At 41.6% G+C, this 18,077-nt stretch overlaps 1 protein-coding gene across 6 annotated transcripts in view; it reads left to right on the top strand.

The window, feature by feature from the left end:
* Oatp26F (Organic anion transporting polypeptide 26F) overlaps positions 1–18,077 on the top strand; it is a 166,742-nt gene that overhangs the window by 131,812 nt on the left and 16,853 nt on the right. For 4 of the 6 annotated variants that reach the window (XR_011716746.1, XR_011716745.1, XR_011716744.1 and 1 more), the window contains exon 14: positions 1,767–2,001. Coding sequence is in view for 3 of the 6 variants with exons in the window: in XM_071693724.1 (XP_071549825.1) it covers positions 1,767–1,983 (217 nt within the window). In the remaining 3 variants the exon portion in view is untranslated. Of the gene's footprint in view, positions 1–1,766; positions 4,987–18,077 lie in introns of those variants that run through there. The other 2 variants (XM_071693725.1, XM_071693723.1) reach the window with 1 other exon arrangement.

Raw genomic sequence — 18,077 nt, 5'->3', positions numbered from 1 at the left:
AATTAGGAAGAGTAGGACTTTTGAAGGTTCATAGGACTGATAGTGTGATATAGTATCAAGTATTCCTCCTCAACTCCCATATCCTTAGATATCTTGAATCTCAGTCTTCTCCTTGATCTCCAGTATGGTTTCTCTAAGGCAAGACCCACTGATGGTATTCTTTCCCATCATAATAATGTCTGGTCATCCTCCTAGAAAGATTCTGGGGAATCATATTTAGTTACCCTTGAAACATTTAAAGCTTTTGACAGGATATGGCTCTGTAGTCTCATCTCTAAGCTTCCCCCTTTTGGTTTTCCTCTCTCACTTTTCTCTCTCATATCTGGCTTCCTCTCTGCCGATCTGTCACCATGGTTGTTGATAGATAAGCGTCTGCCCCTTTCTCCATCAGCAGAGGTTCTACCCTGTTTTCCACACTTTTTTCCTTTTTATCAACAATTTCCTTTCTTCTGCAAATAGCCAAATGTACTCATGCAGATGACTCATAGTCACATTCTTCACTGTCTTTCAGTTCTGCTCCTCCTCCTTTCACTCGATCACATCTCATCTCAACACAACTTCTTCAATAAATTCAGACTTGGACAGGATATCTCAGTGGAACTGATGAAATTTGGTTGAATTTAATGCCTCTAAGACCCAGTTTTTACTTGTCTTATCAAAAATTAACTCACCATAACTCATCACTTTCCTCTTTACTTTAATAGTTCAGTAATTTCACCCCTTGACTTCATGAACATCCATGGTATTACTGCTACATTCACTCTGCCTGAGAGGCCCCACACTGCAGAAATGCTACATCTGCCTTTAAGAAGCTGGGAGTTTTGTTTAGATGTCAAAACTTCTTTCTTCCAAAGTTGCTTTGTTTATTCAAAGGACTGATCCATCCTTGTAAGGACTAATGCTCCCGCACCTGAGATGGTTGTAGCTCTGCATCCTTACATGACACAGTGAGTCGAAAGTGGTCTGACTTATAAACTCTCCCAGGCTAACACCAAAAATTGATCCATTCACTCTGTGCTCCACTGTTAGTTCATTTTCCCTCTTTTCTGGGTATCACTTTGGATTTTGCTTTTGAGAGCTGGCTACTTGTGTGCCCCCACCAGTAGCTAGACCATCTAATACTGGGTACGCTGCTGCATTACATGATTACTGTGTGGCCATTGGTAATTCAAAGGTGGGCTATTTTGATAAATGTTTCTTGTAAAAGTTTCTTTTCCTACACCTCAAAGCTTTAGAACTCTCTACCCTTCCATGTCTTTCCCAAAAAGTATGACCTGGTATATTTTACAAGATAGGTTTTCTCTTCCTCCAAAATTCATAAACACTCCTCTTTTTCCCCTGCATTAACCTCTCTATATTTCAGTTAAGACCTGACCTTGATGGGGACTTTGTTCATGAATGGAACCTCCACTATAAAAGAAGTTAATGCAATGAATGTCTGTAATTTCAGTGAGTTTAAAGGACTTTTTAGGAAGAAGGGAAGGGGAATTCTTTTCACAAGCATGTGGTATTTCTGGATTGTAAGATTGGGGCAGTATGGTTGTGATGATATTTGAATGTCTCGTCTTGAACAATAGTTGTATAAGTGTGCTCTTATTGAAAACTTGACTTCTCCAAATGCTGTGTTTAAGTCAAAAGTAAGAGGTTCATTTATTATTGGTTAACTCCAGCTAAATCGTCAATATTAAATCTGGTATACACTACAAATTACACTATTCCCTAGGTATGAGGTTCATTGATCTTAGTAACCCTACTTTCTGTGGCAGGTATATGATGGGTATCTCAATAATCTTCAAGTGTCTGTCGACTATCCTGTTCTTCTTGGCTTGGTGGCTGTATGTGGCTCCAGAGGACAGTCAGGAAGTGGCTTCACCTGTTGCTGCTGATGACCCCAATGCCCCACCACCTCTACCAGTCTCCAAGAACTCTAAGGACTTAAGTTTGAGAGGCATTGACAACCCAGCAGCAGAGCTCTCAACATAGGCAGTGCTACCATAGAGAGTGAGCTATTTATGCCCATTTTCATCCTGTGATATGAATTTTGGTCTAGGCCCATGGCAGTAAGGAAATTATCTGGTTATATATACCTTATGGTACATTATGATTTTTATTCATCTTTATCAATATTTTTTTTTTATACATATCTTCATCTTATATTCCATCACTCATTTGCTTCATTTGTATCATTGTAATGTAACATGCCTGGTAACATTTTGATTATTGTCTACAAATTTACTCAGAGTGGATTTTATCAAAAATTGTGGTAAGAATAGTTTTAGATATTAGTATGAACTGAGTATTTCCCACAAATTGGTTAAATTGGTTTTCATCATGTATTGATTGAGAGGGTGAAGACATGTACAGAGCATCAGACTGGGGAAGAGCAGTGTGGTTTCAGAAGTGGTAGAGGATGTGTGGATCAGGTGTTTGCTTTGAAGAATATATGTGCGAAATACTTAGAAAAGCAAATGGATTTGTATGTAGCATTTATGGATCTGGAGAAGGCATATGATAGAGTTGATAGAGATGCTCTGTGGAAGGTATTAAGAATATATGGTGTGGGAGGCAAGTTGTTAGAAGCAGTGAAAAGTTTTATTCGAGGATGTAAGGCATGTGTACGGTAGGAAGAGAGGAAAGTGATTGGTTTTCGCTGAATAATAGTTTGTGGCAGGAGTGTTTGATGTCTCCATGGTTGTTTGATTTGTTTATGGATGGGGTTGTTTGGGAGGTGAATGCAAGAGTTTTGGAAAGAGGGGCAAGTATGCAGTCTGTTGTGGATGAGAGAGCTTGGGAAGTGAGTCAGTTGTTGTTCGCTGATGATACAGTGTTGGTGGCTGATTCAGGTGAGAAACTGCAGAAGCTGGTGACTGAGTTTGGTAAAGTGTGTGAAAAAAGAAAGCTGAGGGTAAATGTGAAAAAGAGCAAGGTTATTAGGTACAGTAGGGTTAAGGGACAAGTAAATTGGGAGGTAAGTTTGAATGGAGAAAAACTGGAGGAAGTTAAGTGTTTTAAGATATCTGGGAGTGGATTTGGCAACGGATAGAATAATGGAAGCAGAAGTGAATCATAGGGTGGGGGAGGGGGCGAAAGTTCTGGGTGCATTGAAGAATGTGTGGAAGTCGAGAACATTATCTCGGAAAGCAAAAATGGGTATGTTTGAAGGAAAAGTGGTTCCAACAATGTTATATGGTTGCGAGGCATGGGGCATAGATAGAGTTGTGTGGAAGAGGGTGGATGTGCTGGAAATGAGATCTTTGAGGACAATATGTGATGTGAGTTGGTTTGATTGAGTAAGTAATAATAGGGTAAGAGAGTTGTGTGGTGATAAAAAGAGTGTGGTTGAGAGAGCAGAAGAGGGTGTTTTGAAATGGTTTGGTCGCATGGAGAGAATGAGTGAGGAAAGATTGACCAAGAGGATATATGTGTCAGAGGTGGAGGGAACGAGGAGAAGTGGGAGACCAAATTGGAGGTGGAAAGATGGAGTGAAAAAGATTTTGAGTGATCGGGGCCTGAACATGCAGGAGGATGAAAGTCATGCAAGGAATAGAGTGAATTGGAATGATGTGGTATACTGGGGTCGACATGCTGTCAATGGATTGAACCAGGGAGTGTGAAGCACCTGGGGTAAACCATGGAAAGTTGTGTGGGGCCTGGATGTGGAAAGGGAGCTGTGGTTTTGGTGCATTATATATGACAGCTAGAGACTGAGTGTGAACGAATGTGGCCTTTGTTGTCTTTTCTTAGCGCTACCTCACGCACATGCAGGGGAAGGGGGTTGTTATTTTATGTGGCGATGGGAATGAATAAAGGCAGACAGCATGAATTATGTATATGTTTATATATGTATATGTCTGTGTGTATATATATGTATACATTGAGATGTATAGGTATGTATATTTTGCATGTGTGGACGTGTATGTATATACATGTGTGTGTGTGGGTGGGTTGGGCCATTCTTTCATCTGTTTCCTTGCGCTACCTCGCTAATGCGGGAGACAGTGACAAAGTAGAATAAATAAATAAATAGATAATTTTGTCAGTGAGTGTATATACATAACTGATTTTAATGACTATTGAAGTCAACTGGAATGGCATTGACTGTCAGTGAACAATGAATATGGTAATAATAGATAGGGATTATTTTGAGCATTTTAAGTACTTTATCAAAATATCTTCAGGTTCCGAAAGCAAAACCTGACAAAAGTGTGGCAGTGAGGAGCAAGGAAAACAAACACAATACACTAATGTTTTGCTCACTCCTTACTCTATAGTGCCAATACAAAACTTTTTTATACTTTATACTCAGATGGCTCTGAGTGAGTACATTCAGTGAAAAAGCTTGAGACTATTTTGATGAACTGTCAACTGTTTTATGTGATAGAATTCAGTTACTAGTGGATGATATGTGAATCAAACCTCACTTTCACTCATTGTTATCATTTTCATACATCAAATACAACACTGTATACAGGTAAAGCCTAGCCAGAATATGATCCTGTGTTCTTATTCCAAACAAACTCGTACAGAGGGTATTTGTTGTTGCTGTGAGATTTTTAATAGTGTCCTCTCATGTACAAGTGAATATATTTTTGTAGATATTTTAAAAAATAGCAAAAAGAAAGAGATTATACAGTATGTTTTAGGTATGATAAAATCATTTGCTTAGAGCGGTACTCTAGCCATCCCTCTGTATTAATGAATTCTATTGATACCAAACTTTCTTGTTGGAAAGCCTGATCTTTGTTATGAAGGTGGTGTTGTGAAATATGCCTAAAGTTTTATGAAACATTTCTTTCTTTTTTATCACCTTTGTTACCAATCATTGTGGTTCAAAACCACGATAGTTTCAAATATTTGAAAAGGCTGTCTTCATTTTCACGTTACCCATAAGATTTTATTGTTATGAAATTTTGTCATCTAGTTTTGTATGAGAACTCTGCATGTTGACAGTAATTTTGAAAAATCTGAATAAAGGAGTTTATTTTCTTAGGATATTCATTACATCTGAAAATGGGAGTAAATGCATGTGAAAATATATTTATTACATTGTAAATAGGACCTAAGATGAGATGAAGAGGTATGGAACAGGTGAGAGAGAGTTACAGAAGGAAGGGTAACTGGGAATCAAAGAGGACTGAAAGTGAAGGAGTCAGTGAATGAACAAGGATTGAAAGGGATTTGGGTGGTGAGAAAGAATTGGATGATAAGGAATTAGTTATTGAGCAAGGATTCAAATGAAAGGAGATGAGCAGTGAGGAATGTAAGGTTAGGAGTCTGGGAATAAACAATGATTGGAAAGTATGAAATAAGAAAGAACTTAGAGGTAGGGAGTTGGAAGTGAGCCAGGATTAAAATGTATGGATTCTAGAAGTGAGCAGGGGGTTAGTGAGGATTGGAAAGAAAGATAAAGGCTATTGTGCAATATAGAAGGTATGGAGTTGGATGGTGAGCAAAATTGGAAAGTAGAGAATTGGGGAGAGAGTAAGTTTTAGACGGTAAGTAGTTAAGGAGTAAGGATTGGAAGGTTGAGTCAAGACATGATGACTAGGATTTAAGGTTTCAGGGAGAGTGAAAATAGAGAGTTATAAGAACATAAAACATAAAAAAAGGGAGTCTGTTAGCAAAGATTTGAGGGTAGAGTTTATGTTAGAAAATTTTACATAATATTAAGCCTTAAGAAAGCAAACATAGAGAATTGAAGTTAGATATGGTGAAATGCTTGGACAAGAGAAAGCATGAGTATAAGAGTGAGAACAGCATGGAAGATATGGGAATGAGAGCATGGAAAGTGGGGACTGTAGGAATTAGAAAGAAATGTAATGTAGGATGTGTGAAAGTAGTAAGGCATGGAAAGTAGGGACTGTAAGAATGAGAGGCACGGAATGTGGGAGTGAAAGATGCAAAGAAAGTGGGGACTCTAAGGATGAGAGGTATGATATGTATGGAATGTGGGAGTGATAGGCATGGATAATATGGACTGTAGGAGTGAAAGAGACATAGAATATGGTCAATGTGACTGTGAGCGAGGTACAGAAAGTGGGGACTGTAGGAGTGAGAGAGGCATGGAATGTGGTAACGAGTATGGAATGTGGGAGAGTGGAAAGTGGGAGTGAGACATGGAACGTGGGTACTGTAAGAGTGAGAGGTATGGAATGTAAAGAATGTGGGAGTAAGTGAGGAATGGAAGGTGGGGACTCTAGGAGTGAGAGAGGCATGGAACATAGGCATTGTGGGTGGGAGTGTGTAAGGGATGGAAATTGGAGAGTATGAGAGTGACTGAGACATGTAAAGTTGGGGCTACAGAAGTAGAGGAGGTATGGGATGCAAGGAGTGTGAGTAAGTGAGGCATAGAAAGTGGGAACTGGGAGTGAGAGGCAAGGAATGTGGAGTGTGAGGCATGGAAGGTATCTATGTACCTACAAGATTCTAAAGTAAGGATAGAACAGGAAAAAGAATGGAAGAAAAACCTTACATTGTTGCATGGAATTCAATTGGATAGAAGAAAATGTAAATCCTATATGAAAAATCTTCATGTGCTATTCCAACCTCTGATACATTTCAATATGTTCTTCTGGAGTAGATTAGGAAAAAGGAATTGATGTGTGTGCACTGTATGTATATTTTCTCTTACATCATTCAGTGGCTACCTGAACTGGTGAAAAATTTGTCTCATCAGTTTTTGAAGGTATGTACAGTCTTGGCATTTACATAGTTTGATGGTCATTTGTTCCAGTGTTCAGTTTACAAGGAAACTTTATCCCACATCAATATTACGTTTTGTAGCTTTTAAGTTTTATTCCATTTGAATCGGTAAATGTAGTCTCTTACATTTCAAATGGATCTTGTGATTCACATTGTCAGATTTATTAAAAATTTTGATAACGTGCATTAGGACACTGCAGAGTTTAAGCATTGTAAGAGGAAAGAGGTTTAATCGTTTGAGCTTCTTTTCATATGTAAGGTTTCTCAGAGATGAAATAAGTTTTTCACCTGTCTTTGTATTTGTTCAAGTTTCACTTTGGCTTTCATGTAGTTGGGAGGACCAGAGGTAGGCTGCATGTTAAAGACATGGTCTTTCTAGAGAACAGAAGAGGATTAGAATTGTTTCTGGTGTTTTGCAGTCAAGATTTTTAGTTTGAAACGTAGAAACTTTTTCCATTTTTACATTCTGATAGACACCATCAGCTTCAAGGGTGCACTACAGTCAGTATCAGGGAAGGGATGGAATCTTTTGGAGTGAGTTCTTTGATATACTCTGATAATACATTCTTGCTGAAGGTGACTTTCACTTGAGTTGTAACCACAAGTGGGCAAAGTTTGGCAGTGCATACATATATAATGAAGGAAAGGAAAAGGTTTTGAGTGCTTGGAGCCTCTAAGGTGTGAACAGGAGTGATGTTTATAGGGGGCAACATGCTGTCGATTGCCTGAACCAGAGCATATGAAGTGGTCAGTGGAAACTATGAAAGGGTATGTGGGTTTTGTTTGTAGATATGGAGCTGTGGTTTTGTTGCATAGTGCATGCCAACTAGAGAGTGGATGTGAGAGAATGAGGCCATATATACATACATATAGATAGGCATTATCGAACTCTGCCAACTTGAGGTTACGTCACGAGTGAAAAGTCACCTTTGGCAAGGCTAAATTTAACACTGGGAGTACAGTCTTATCAAAAAACTTCTCGCTCCAAATAAAACTGCATTTCCCTGCTACAGAAGTAATGTAGCCTTGGGTTGGAGGAACCTTAGAAAGGTTGTAGGTAATGCCAGGTCTTTTTCATATAATAAGAGCAAGGTTATTAGGTACAGTAGGGTTGAGGGACAAGTCAATTGGGAGGTAAGTTTAATTGGAGAAAAACTGGAGGAAGTGAAGTGTTTTAGGTATCTGGGAGTGGATTTGGCAGCCGATGGAACCATGGAAGTGGAAGTGAATCATAGGGTAGGGGAGGGGGCGAAAGTTCTGGGAGCGTTCAAGAATGTGTGGAAGTCGAGAACATTATCTCGGAAAGCAAAAATGGGTATGTTTGAAGGAATAGTGGTTCTAACAGTGTTATATGGTTGTGAGGCATGGGCTATAGATAGAGTGTGCAGAAGAGGGTGGATGTGTTGGAAATGAGATGTTTGAGGACAATATATGGTGTGAGGTGGTTTGATCAAGTTAGTAGTAATAGGGTAAGAGAAATGTGTGGTAATAAAAAGAGTGTGGTTCAGAGAGCAGAAGAGGGTGTTTTGAAATGGTTTGGTCACATGGAGAGAATGAGTAAGGAAAGATTGACCAAGAGGATATATGTGTCAGAGGTGGAGGGAACGAGGAGAAGTGTGAGACCAAATTGGAGGTGGAAAGATGGAGTGAAAACGATTTTGAGTGATCGGGGCCTGAACACGCAGGAGGGTGAAAGGCGTGCAAGGAATAGAGTGAATTGGAACGATGTGGTATACCAGGGTCGACGTGCTGTCAATGGATCGAACCAGGGCATGTGAAGCATCTGGGTTAAACCATGGAAAGTTCTATGGGGCCTGGATGTGGAAAGGGAGCTGTGGTTTTGGTGCATTATTACATGACAGCTAGAGACTGAGTGTGAACGAATGTGGCCTTTGTTGTCTTTTCCTAGCACTACCTCGCACACATGCGGGGGTAGAGAGTTGTTATTTCATGTGTGGTGGGGTGGCGATGGGAATGAATAAAAGCAAACAGTATGAATTATGTACATGTGCATATATGTATATGTCTGTGTGTGTATATATAGGTATACGTTGAGATGTATAGATATGTATATTTGCGTGTGTGGACGTGTATGTGTATACATGTGTGTGTGAGTGGGTTGGGCCATTCTTTCGTTTGTTTCCTTGCACTACCTCGCTACCGCGGGAGACAGCGACAAAGCAAATAAATGAATAAATATATATATATATATTTTTTTTCTTGCTTTGTCGCTGTCTCCCGCATTTCCGAGGTAGCGCAAGGAAACAGACGAAAGAAATGGCCCAACCCACCCCCATACACATGTATATACATACACGTCCACACACGCAAATATACATACCTACACAGCTTTCCATGGTTTACCCCAGACGCTTCACATGCCCTGATTCAATCCACTGACAGCACGTCAACCCCGGTATACCACCTCGATCCAATTCACTCTATTCCTTGCCCTCCTTTCACCCTCCTGCATGTACAGGCCCCGATCACACAAAATCTTTTTCACTCCATCTTTCCACCTCCAATTTGGTCTCCCACTTCTCCTCGTTCCCTCCACCTCCGACACATATATCCTCTTGGTCAATCTTTCCTCACTCATTCTCTCCATGTGCCCAAACCATTTCAAAACACCCTTTTCTGCTCTCTTAACCACGCTCTTTTTATTTCCACACATCTCTCTTACCCTTACGTTACTTACTTGATCAAACTACCTCACACCACACATTGTCCTCAAACATCTCATTTCCAGCACATCCAACCTCCTGCGCACAACTCTATCCATAGCCCACGCCTCGCAACCATACAAAATTGTTGGAACCACTATTCCTTCAAACATACCCATTTTTGCTTTCCGAGATAATGTTCTCGACTTCCACACATTCTTCAAGGCTCCCAGGATTTTCGCCCCCTCCCCCACCATATGATCCACTTCCGCTTCCATGGTTCCATCCGTTGCCAGATCCACTCCCAGATATCTAAAACACTTTACTTCCTCCAATTTTTCTCCATTCAAACTTACCTCCCAATTGACTTGACCCTCAACCGTACTGTACCTAATAACCTTGCTCTTGTTCACATTTACTCTTAACTTTCTTCTTTCACACACTTTACCAAACTCAGTCACCAGCTTCTGCAGTTTCTCACATGAATCAGCCACCAGCGCTGTATCATCAGCGAACAACAACTGACTCACTTCCCAAGCTCTCTCATCCACAACAGACTTCATACTTGCCCCTCTTTCCAAAACTCTTGCATTCACCTCCCTAACAACCCCATCCATAAACAAATTAAACAAACATGGAGACATCACACACCCCTGCCGCAAACCTACATTCACTGAGAACCAATCACTTTCCTCTCTTCCTACACGTACACATGCCTTACATCCTCGATAAAAAATTTTCACTGCTTCTAGCAACTTGCCTCCCACACCATATATTCTTAATACCTTCCACAGAGCATCTCTATCAACTCTATCATATGCCTTCTCCAGATCCATAAATGCTACATACAAATCCATTTGCTTTTCTAAGTATTTCTCACATACATTCTTCAAGGCAAACACCTGATCCACACATCCTCTACCACTTCTGAAACCACACTGCTCTTCCCCAATCTGATGCTCTGTACATGCCTTCACCCTCTCAATCAGTACCCTCCCATATAATTTACCAGGAATACTCAACAAACTTATACCTCTGTAATTTGAGCACTCACTCGTATCCCCTTTGCCTTTGTACAATGGCACAATGCACGCATTCCGCCAATCCTCAGGCACCTCACCATGAATCATTATTTTTTTTTATTTTATTATACTTTGTCGCTGTCTCTCGCGTTTGCGAGGTAGCGCAAGGAAACAGACGAAAGAAATGGCCCAACCCCCCCCCCCATACACATGTATATACATACGTCCACACACGCAAATATACATACCTACACAGCTTTCCACGGTTTACCCCAGACGCTTCACATGCCTTGATTCAATCCACTGACAGCACGTCAACCCCGGTATACCACATCGCTCCAATTCACTCTATTCCTTGCCCTCCTTTCACCCTCCTGCATGTTCAGGCCCCGATCACACAAAATCTTTTTCACTCCATCTTTCCACCTCCAATTTGGTCTCCCTCTTCTCCTCGTTCCCTCCACCTCCGACACATATATCCTCTTGGTCAATCTTTCCTCACTCATTCTCTCCATGTGCCCAAACCACTTCAAAACACCCTCTTCTGCTCTCTCAACCACGCTCTTTTTATTTCCACACATCTCTCTTACCCTTACGTTACTCACTCGATCAAACCACCTCACACCACACATTGTCCTCAAACATCTCATTTCCAGCACATCCATCCTCCTGCGCACAACTCTATCCATAGCCCACGCCTCATAACCATACAACATTGTTGGAACCACTATTCCTTCAAACATACCCATTTTTGCTTTCCGAGATAATGTTCTCGACTTCCACACATTCTTCAAGGCCCCCAGAATTTTCGCCCCCTCCCCCACCCTATGATCCACTTCCGCTTCCATGGTTCCATCCGCTGCCAGATCCACCATGAATCATACATACATTAAATAACCTCACCAACCAGGCAACAATACAGTCACTCTCTTTTTTAATAAATTCCACTGCAATACCATCCAAGCCTGCTACCTTGCCGGCTTTCATCTTCCGCAAAGCTTTTACTACCTCTGCTCTGTTTACCAAGTCATTTTCCCTAACCCTCTCATTCTGCAAACCACCTCGACCAAAACACCCTAAATAAGCCAATCTATCATCAAACACATTCAACAAACCTTCAAAATACTCACTCCATCTCCTACTCACATCACCACTACTTGTTATCACCTCCCTATTAGTCCCCTTCACTGAAGTTCCCATTTGCTCCCTTGTCTTACACACTTTATTTACCTCCTCCCAAAACATCTTTTTGTTCTCCCTAAAATTTAATGATACTCTCTCACCCCAACTCTCATTTGCCCTCTTTTTCATCTCTTGCACCTTTCTCTTGACCTCCTGTCTCTTTCTTTTATACATCTCCCACTCATTTCCATTTTTTCCCTGCAAAAATCGTCCAAATGCCTCTTTCTTCTCTTTCACTAATAATCTTACTTCTTCATCCCACCACTCACTACCCTTTCTAATCAACACACCTCCCACACTCCTCATGCCACAAGCATCTTTTGCGCAAACCATCACTGTTTCCATAAATACATCCCATTCCTCCCCCACTCCCCTTACCTCCTTTGTTCTCACCTCTTTCCATTCTATACTAAGAATATATATATATATATATATATATATATATATATATATTAGGTACAGTAGGGTTGAGGGTCAAGTCAATTGGGAGGTGAGTTTGAATGGAGAAAAACTGGAGGAAGTGAAGTGTTTTAGATATCTGGGAGTGGATCTGGCAGCGGATGGAACCATGGAAGCGGAAGTGGATCATAGGGTGGGGGAGGGGGCGAAAATTCTGTGAGCCTTGAAGAATGTGTGGAAGTCGAGAACATTATCTCGGAAAGCAAAAATGGGTATGTTTGAAGGAATAGTGGTTCCAACAATGTTGTATGGTTGCGAGGCGTGGACTATGGATAGAGTTGTGCGCAGGAGGATGGATGTGCTGGAAATGAGATGTTTGAGGACAATGTGTGGTGTGAGGTGGTTTGATCGAGTAAGTAACGTAAGGGTAAGAGAGATGTGTGGAAATAAAAAGAGCGTGGTTGAGAGAGCAGAAGAGGGTGTTTTGAAATGGTTTGGTCACATGGAGAGAATGAGTGAGGAAAGATTGACCAAGAGGATATATGTGTCGGAGGTGGAGGGAACGAGGAGAAGAGGGAGACCAAATTGGAGGTGGAAAGATGGAGTGAAAAAGATTTTGTGTGATCGGGGCCTGAACATGCAAGAGGGTGAAAGGAGGGCAAGGAATAGAGTGAATTGGAGCGATGTGGTATACCGGGGTTGACGTGCTGTCAGTGGATTGAATCAAGGCATGTGAAGCGTCTGGGGTAAACCATGGAAAGCTGTGTAGGTATGTATATTTGCGTGTGTGGACGTATGTATATACATGTGTATGGGGGTGGGTTGGGCCATTTCTTTCGTCTGTTTCCTTGCGCTACCTCGCAAACGTGGGAGACAGTGACAAAGCGCAAAAAAAAAAAAAAAAAAATAATATATATATATATATATATATATATATATATATATATATATATATATATATATATATATATATTATTATTATTATTATTATTATTATACTTTGTCGCTGTCTCCCGCATTTCCGAGGTAGCGCAAGGAAACAGACGAAAGAAATGGCCCAACCCACCCCCATACACATGTATATACATACACGTCCACACACGCAAATATACATACCTACACAGCTTTCCATGGTTTACCCCAGACGCTTCACATGCCCTGATTCAATCCACTGACAGCACGTCAACCCCGGTATACCACCTCGATCCAATTCACTCTATTCCTTGCCCTCCTTTCACCCTCCTGCATGTACAGGCCCCGATCACACAAAATCTTTTTCACTCCATCTTTCCACCTCCAATTTGGTCTCCCACTTCTCCTCGTTCCCTCCACCTCCGACACATATATCCTCTTGGTCAATCTTTCCTCACTCATTCTCTCCATGTGCCCAAACCATTTCAAAACACCCTTTTCTGCTCTCTTAACCACGCTCTTTTTATTTCCACACATCTCTCTTACCCTTACGTTACTTACTTGATCAAACTACCTCACACCACACATTGTCCTCAAACATCTCATTTCCAGCACATCCAACCTCCTGCGCACAACTCTATCCATAGCCCACGCCTCGCAACCATACAAAATTGTTGGAACCACTATTCCTTCAAACATACCCATTTTTGCTTTCCGAGATAATGTTCTCGACTTCCACACATTCTTCAAGGCTCCCAGGATTTTCGCCCCCTCCCCCACCATATGATCCACTTCCGCTTCCATGGTTCCATCCGTTGCCAGATCCACTCCCAGATATCTAAAACACTTTACTTCCTCCAATTTTTCTCCATTCAAACTTACCTCCCAATTGACTTGACCCTCAACCGTACTGTACCTAATAACCTTGCTCTTGTTCACATTTACTCTTAACTTTCTTCTTTCACACACTTTACCAAACTCAGTCACCAGCTTCTGCAGTTTCTCACATGAATCAGCCACCAGCGCTGTATCATCAGCGAACAACAACTGACTCACTTCCCAAGCTCTCTCATCCACAACAGACTTCATACTTGCCCCTCTTTCCAAAACTCTTGCATTCACCTCCCTAACAACCCCATCCATAAACAAATTAAACAAACATGGAGACATCACACACCCCTGCCGCAAACCTACATTCACTGAGAACCAATCACTTTCCTCTCTTCCTACACGTACACATGCCTTACATCCTCGATAAAAAATTTTCACTGCTTCTAGCAACTTGCCTCCCACACCATATATTCTTAATACCTTCCACAGAGCATCTCTATCAACTCTATCATATGCCTTCTCCAGATCCATAAATGCTACATACAAATCCATTTGCTTTTCTAAGTATTTCTCACATACATTCTTCAAGGCAAACACCTGATCCACACATCCTCTACCACTTCTGAAACCACACTGCTCTTCCCCAATCTGATGCTCTGTACATGCCTTCACCCTCTCAATCAGTACCCTCCCATATAATTTACCAGGAATACTCAACAAACTTATACCTCTGTAATTTGAGCACTCACTCGTATCCCCTTTGCCTTTGTACAATGGCACAATGCACGCATTCCGCCAATCCTCAGGCACCTCACCATGAATCATTATTTTTTTTTATTTTATTATACTTTGTCGCTGTCTCTCGCGTTTGCGAGGTAGCGCAAGGAAACAGACGAAAGAAATGGCCCAACCCCCCCCCCCATACACATGTATATACATACGTCCACACACGCAAATATACATACCTACACAGCTTTCCACGGTTTACCCCAGACGCTTCACATGCCTTGATTCAATCCACTGACAGCACGTCAACCCCGGTATACCACATCGCTCCAATTCACTCTGTTCCTTGCCCTCCTTTCACCCTCCTGCATGTTCAGGCCCCGATCACACAAAATCTTTTTCACTCCATCTTTCCACCTCCAATTTGGTCTCCCTCTTCTCCTCGTTCCCTCCACCTCCGACACATATATCCTCTTGGTCAATCTTTCCTCACTCATTCTCTCCATGTGCCCAAACCACTTCAAAACACCCTCTTCTGCTCTCTCAACCACGCTCTTTTTATTTCCACACATCTCTCTTACCCTTACGTTACTCACTCGATCAAACCACCTCACACCACACATTGTCCTCAAACATCTCATTTCCAGCACATCCATCCTCCTGCGCACAACTCTATCCATAGCCCACGCCTCACAACCATACAACATTGTTGGAACCACTATTCCTTCAAACATACCCATTTTTGCTTTCCGAGATAATGTTCTCGACTTCCACACATTCTTCAAGGCCCCCAGAATTTTCGCCCCCTCCCCCACCCTATGATCCACTTCCGCTTCCATGGTTCCATCCGCTGCCAGATCCACCATGAATCATACATACATTAAATAACCTCACCAACCAGGCAACAATACAGTCACTCTCTTTTTTAATAAATTCCACTGCAATACCATCCAAGCCTGCTACCTTGCCGGCTTTCATCTTCCGCAAAGCTTTTACTACCTCTGCTCTGTTTACCAAGTCATTTTCCCTAACCCTCTCATTCTGCAAACCACCTCGACCAAAACACCCTAAATAAGCCAATCTATCATCAAACACATTCAACAAACCTTCAAAATACTCACTCCATCTCCTACTCACATCACCACTACTTGTTATCACCTCCCTATTAGTCCCCTTCACTGAAGTTCCCATTTGCTCCCTTGTCTTACACACTTTATTTACCTCCTCCCAAAACATCTTTTTGTTCTCCCTAAAATTTAATGATACTCTCTCACCCCAACTCTCATTTGCCCTCTTTTTCATCTCTTGCACCTTTCTCTTGACCTCCTGTCTCTTTCTTTTATACATCTCCCACTCATTTCCATTTTTTCCCTGCAAAAATCGTCCAAATGCCTCTTTCTTCTCTTTCACTAATAATCTTACTTCTTCATCCCACCACTCACTACCCTTTCTAATCAACACACCTCCCACACTCCTCATGCCACAAGCATCTTTTGCGCAAACCATCACTGTTTCCATAAATACATCCCATTCCTCCCCCACTCCCCTTACCTCCTTTGTTCTCACCTCTTTCCATTCTATACTAAGAATATATATATATATATATATATATATATATATATATATATATATATATATATATATATATATATATATATTAGGTACAGTAGGGTTGAGGGTCAAGTCAATTGGGAGGTGAGTTTGAATGGAGAAAAACTGGAGGAAGTGAAGTGTTTTAGATATCTGGGAGTGGATCTGGCAGCGGATGGAACCATGGAAGCGGAAGTGGATCATAGGGTGGGGGAGGGGGCGAAAATTCTGTGAGCCTTGAAGAATGTGTGGAAGTCGAGAACATTATCTCGGAAAGCAAAAATGGGTATGTTTGAAGGAATAGTGGTTCCAACAATGTTGTATGGTTGCGAGGCGTGGACTATGGATAGAGTTGTGCGCAGGAGGATGGATGTGCTGGAAATGAGATGTTTGAGGACAATGTGTGGTGTGAGGTGGTTTGATCGAGTAAGTAACGTAAGGGTAAGAGAGATGTGTGGAAATAAAAAGAGCGTGGTTGAGAGAGCAGAAGAGGGTGTTTTGAAATGGTTTGGTCACATGGAGAGAATGAGTGAGGAAAGATTGACCAAGAGGATATATGTGTCGGAGGTGGAGGGAACGAGGAGAAGAGGGAGACCAAATTGGAGGTGGAAAGATGGAGTGAAAAAGATTTTGTGTGATCGGGGCCTGAACATGCAAGAGGGTGAAAGGAGGGCAAGGAATAGAGTGAATTGGAGCGATGTGGTATACCGGGGTTGACGTGCTGTCAGTGGATTGAATCAAGGCATGTGAAGCGTCTGGGGTAAACCATGGAAAGCTGTGTAGGTATGTATATTTGCGTGTGTGGACGTATGTATATACATGTGTATGGGGGTGGGTTGGGCCATTTCTTTCGTCTGTTTCCTTGCGCTACCTCGCAAACGTGGGAGACAGTGACAAAGCGCAAAAAAAAAAAAAAAAAAATATATATATATATATATATATATATATATATATATATATATATATATATATATATATATATATATATTATTATTATTATTATTATTATTATACTTTGTCGCTGTCTCCCGCGTTTGCGAGGTAGCGCAAGGAAACAGACGAAAGAAATGGCCCAACCCACCCCCATACACATGTATATACATACGTCCACACACGCAAATATACATACCTACACAGCTTTCCATGGTTTACCCCAGACGCTTCACATGCCCCGATTCAATCCACTGACAGCACGTCAACCCCGGTATACCACATCGCTCCAATTCACTCTATTCCTAGCCCTCCTTTCACCCTCCTGCATGTTCAGGCCCCGATCACACAAAATCTTTTTCACTCCATCTTTCCACCTCCAATTTGGTCTCCCTCTTCTCCTCGTTCCCTCCACCTCCGACACATATATCCTCTTGGTCAATCTTTCCTCACTCATTCTCTCCATGTGCCCAAACCACTTCAAAACACCCTCTTCTGCTCTCTCAACCACGCTCTTTTTATTTCCACACATCTCTCTTACCCTTACGTTACTCACTCGATCAAACCACCTCACACCACACATTGTCCTCAAACATCTCATTTCCAGCACATCCATCCTCCTGCGCACAACTCTATCCATAGCCCACGCCTCGCAACCATACAACATTGTTGGAACCACTATTCCTTCAAACATACCCATTTTTGCTTTCCGAGATAATGTTCTCGACTTCCACACATTCTTCAAGGCTCCCAGGATTTTCGCCCTCTCCCCCACCCTACGATTCACTTCCGCTTCCATGGTTCCATCCGCTGCCAGATCCACTCCCAGATATCTAAAACATTTTACTTCCTCCAGTTTTTCTCCATTCAAACTAACCTCCCAATTGACTTGACCCTCAACCCTACTGTACCTAATAACCTTGCTCTTATTCACATTTACTCTTAACTTTCTTCTTTCACACACTTTACCAAACTCAGTCACCAGCTTCTGCAGTTTCTCACATGAATCAGCCACCAGCGCTGTATCATCTGCGAACAACAACTGACTCACTTCCCAAGCTCTCTCATCCACAACAGACTGCATACTTGCCCCTCTTTCCAAAACTCTTGCATTCACCTC

Source organism: Panulirus ornatus, chromosome 56 (genome assembly GCF_036320965.1).
Source record: "Panulirus ornatus isolate Po-2019 chromosome 56, ASM3632096v1, whole genome shotgun sequence".
NCBI lineage: Eukaryota > Metazoa > Arthropoda > Malacostraca > Decapoda > Palinuridae > Panulirus > Panulirus ornatus.
This window is presented reverse-complemented; position numbering and strand designations above follow the sequence as displayed.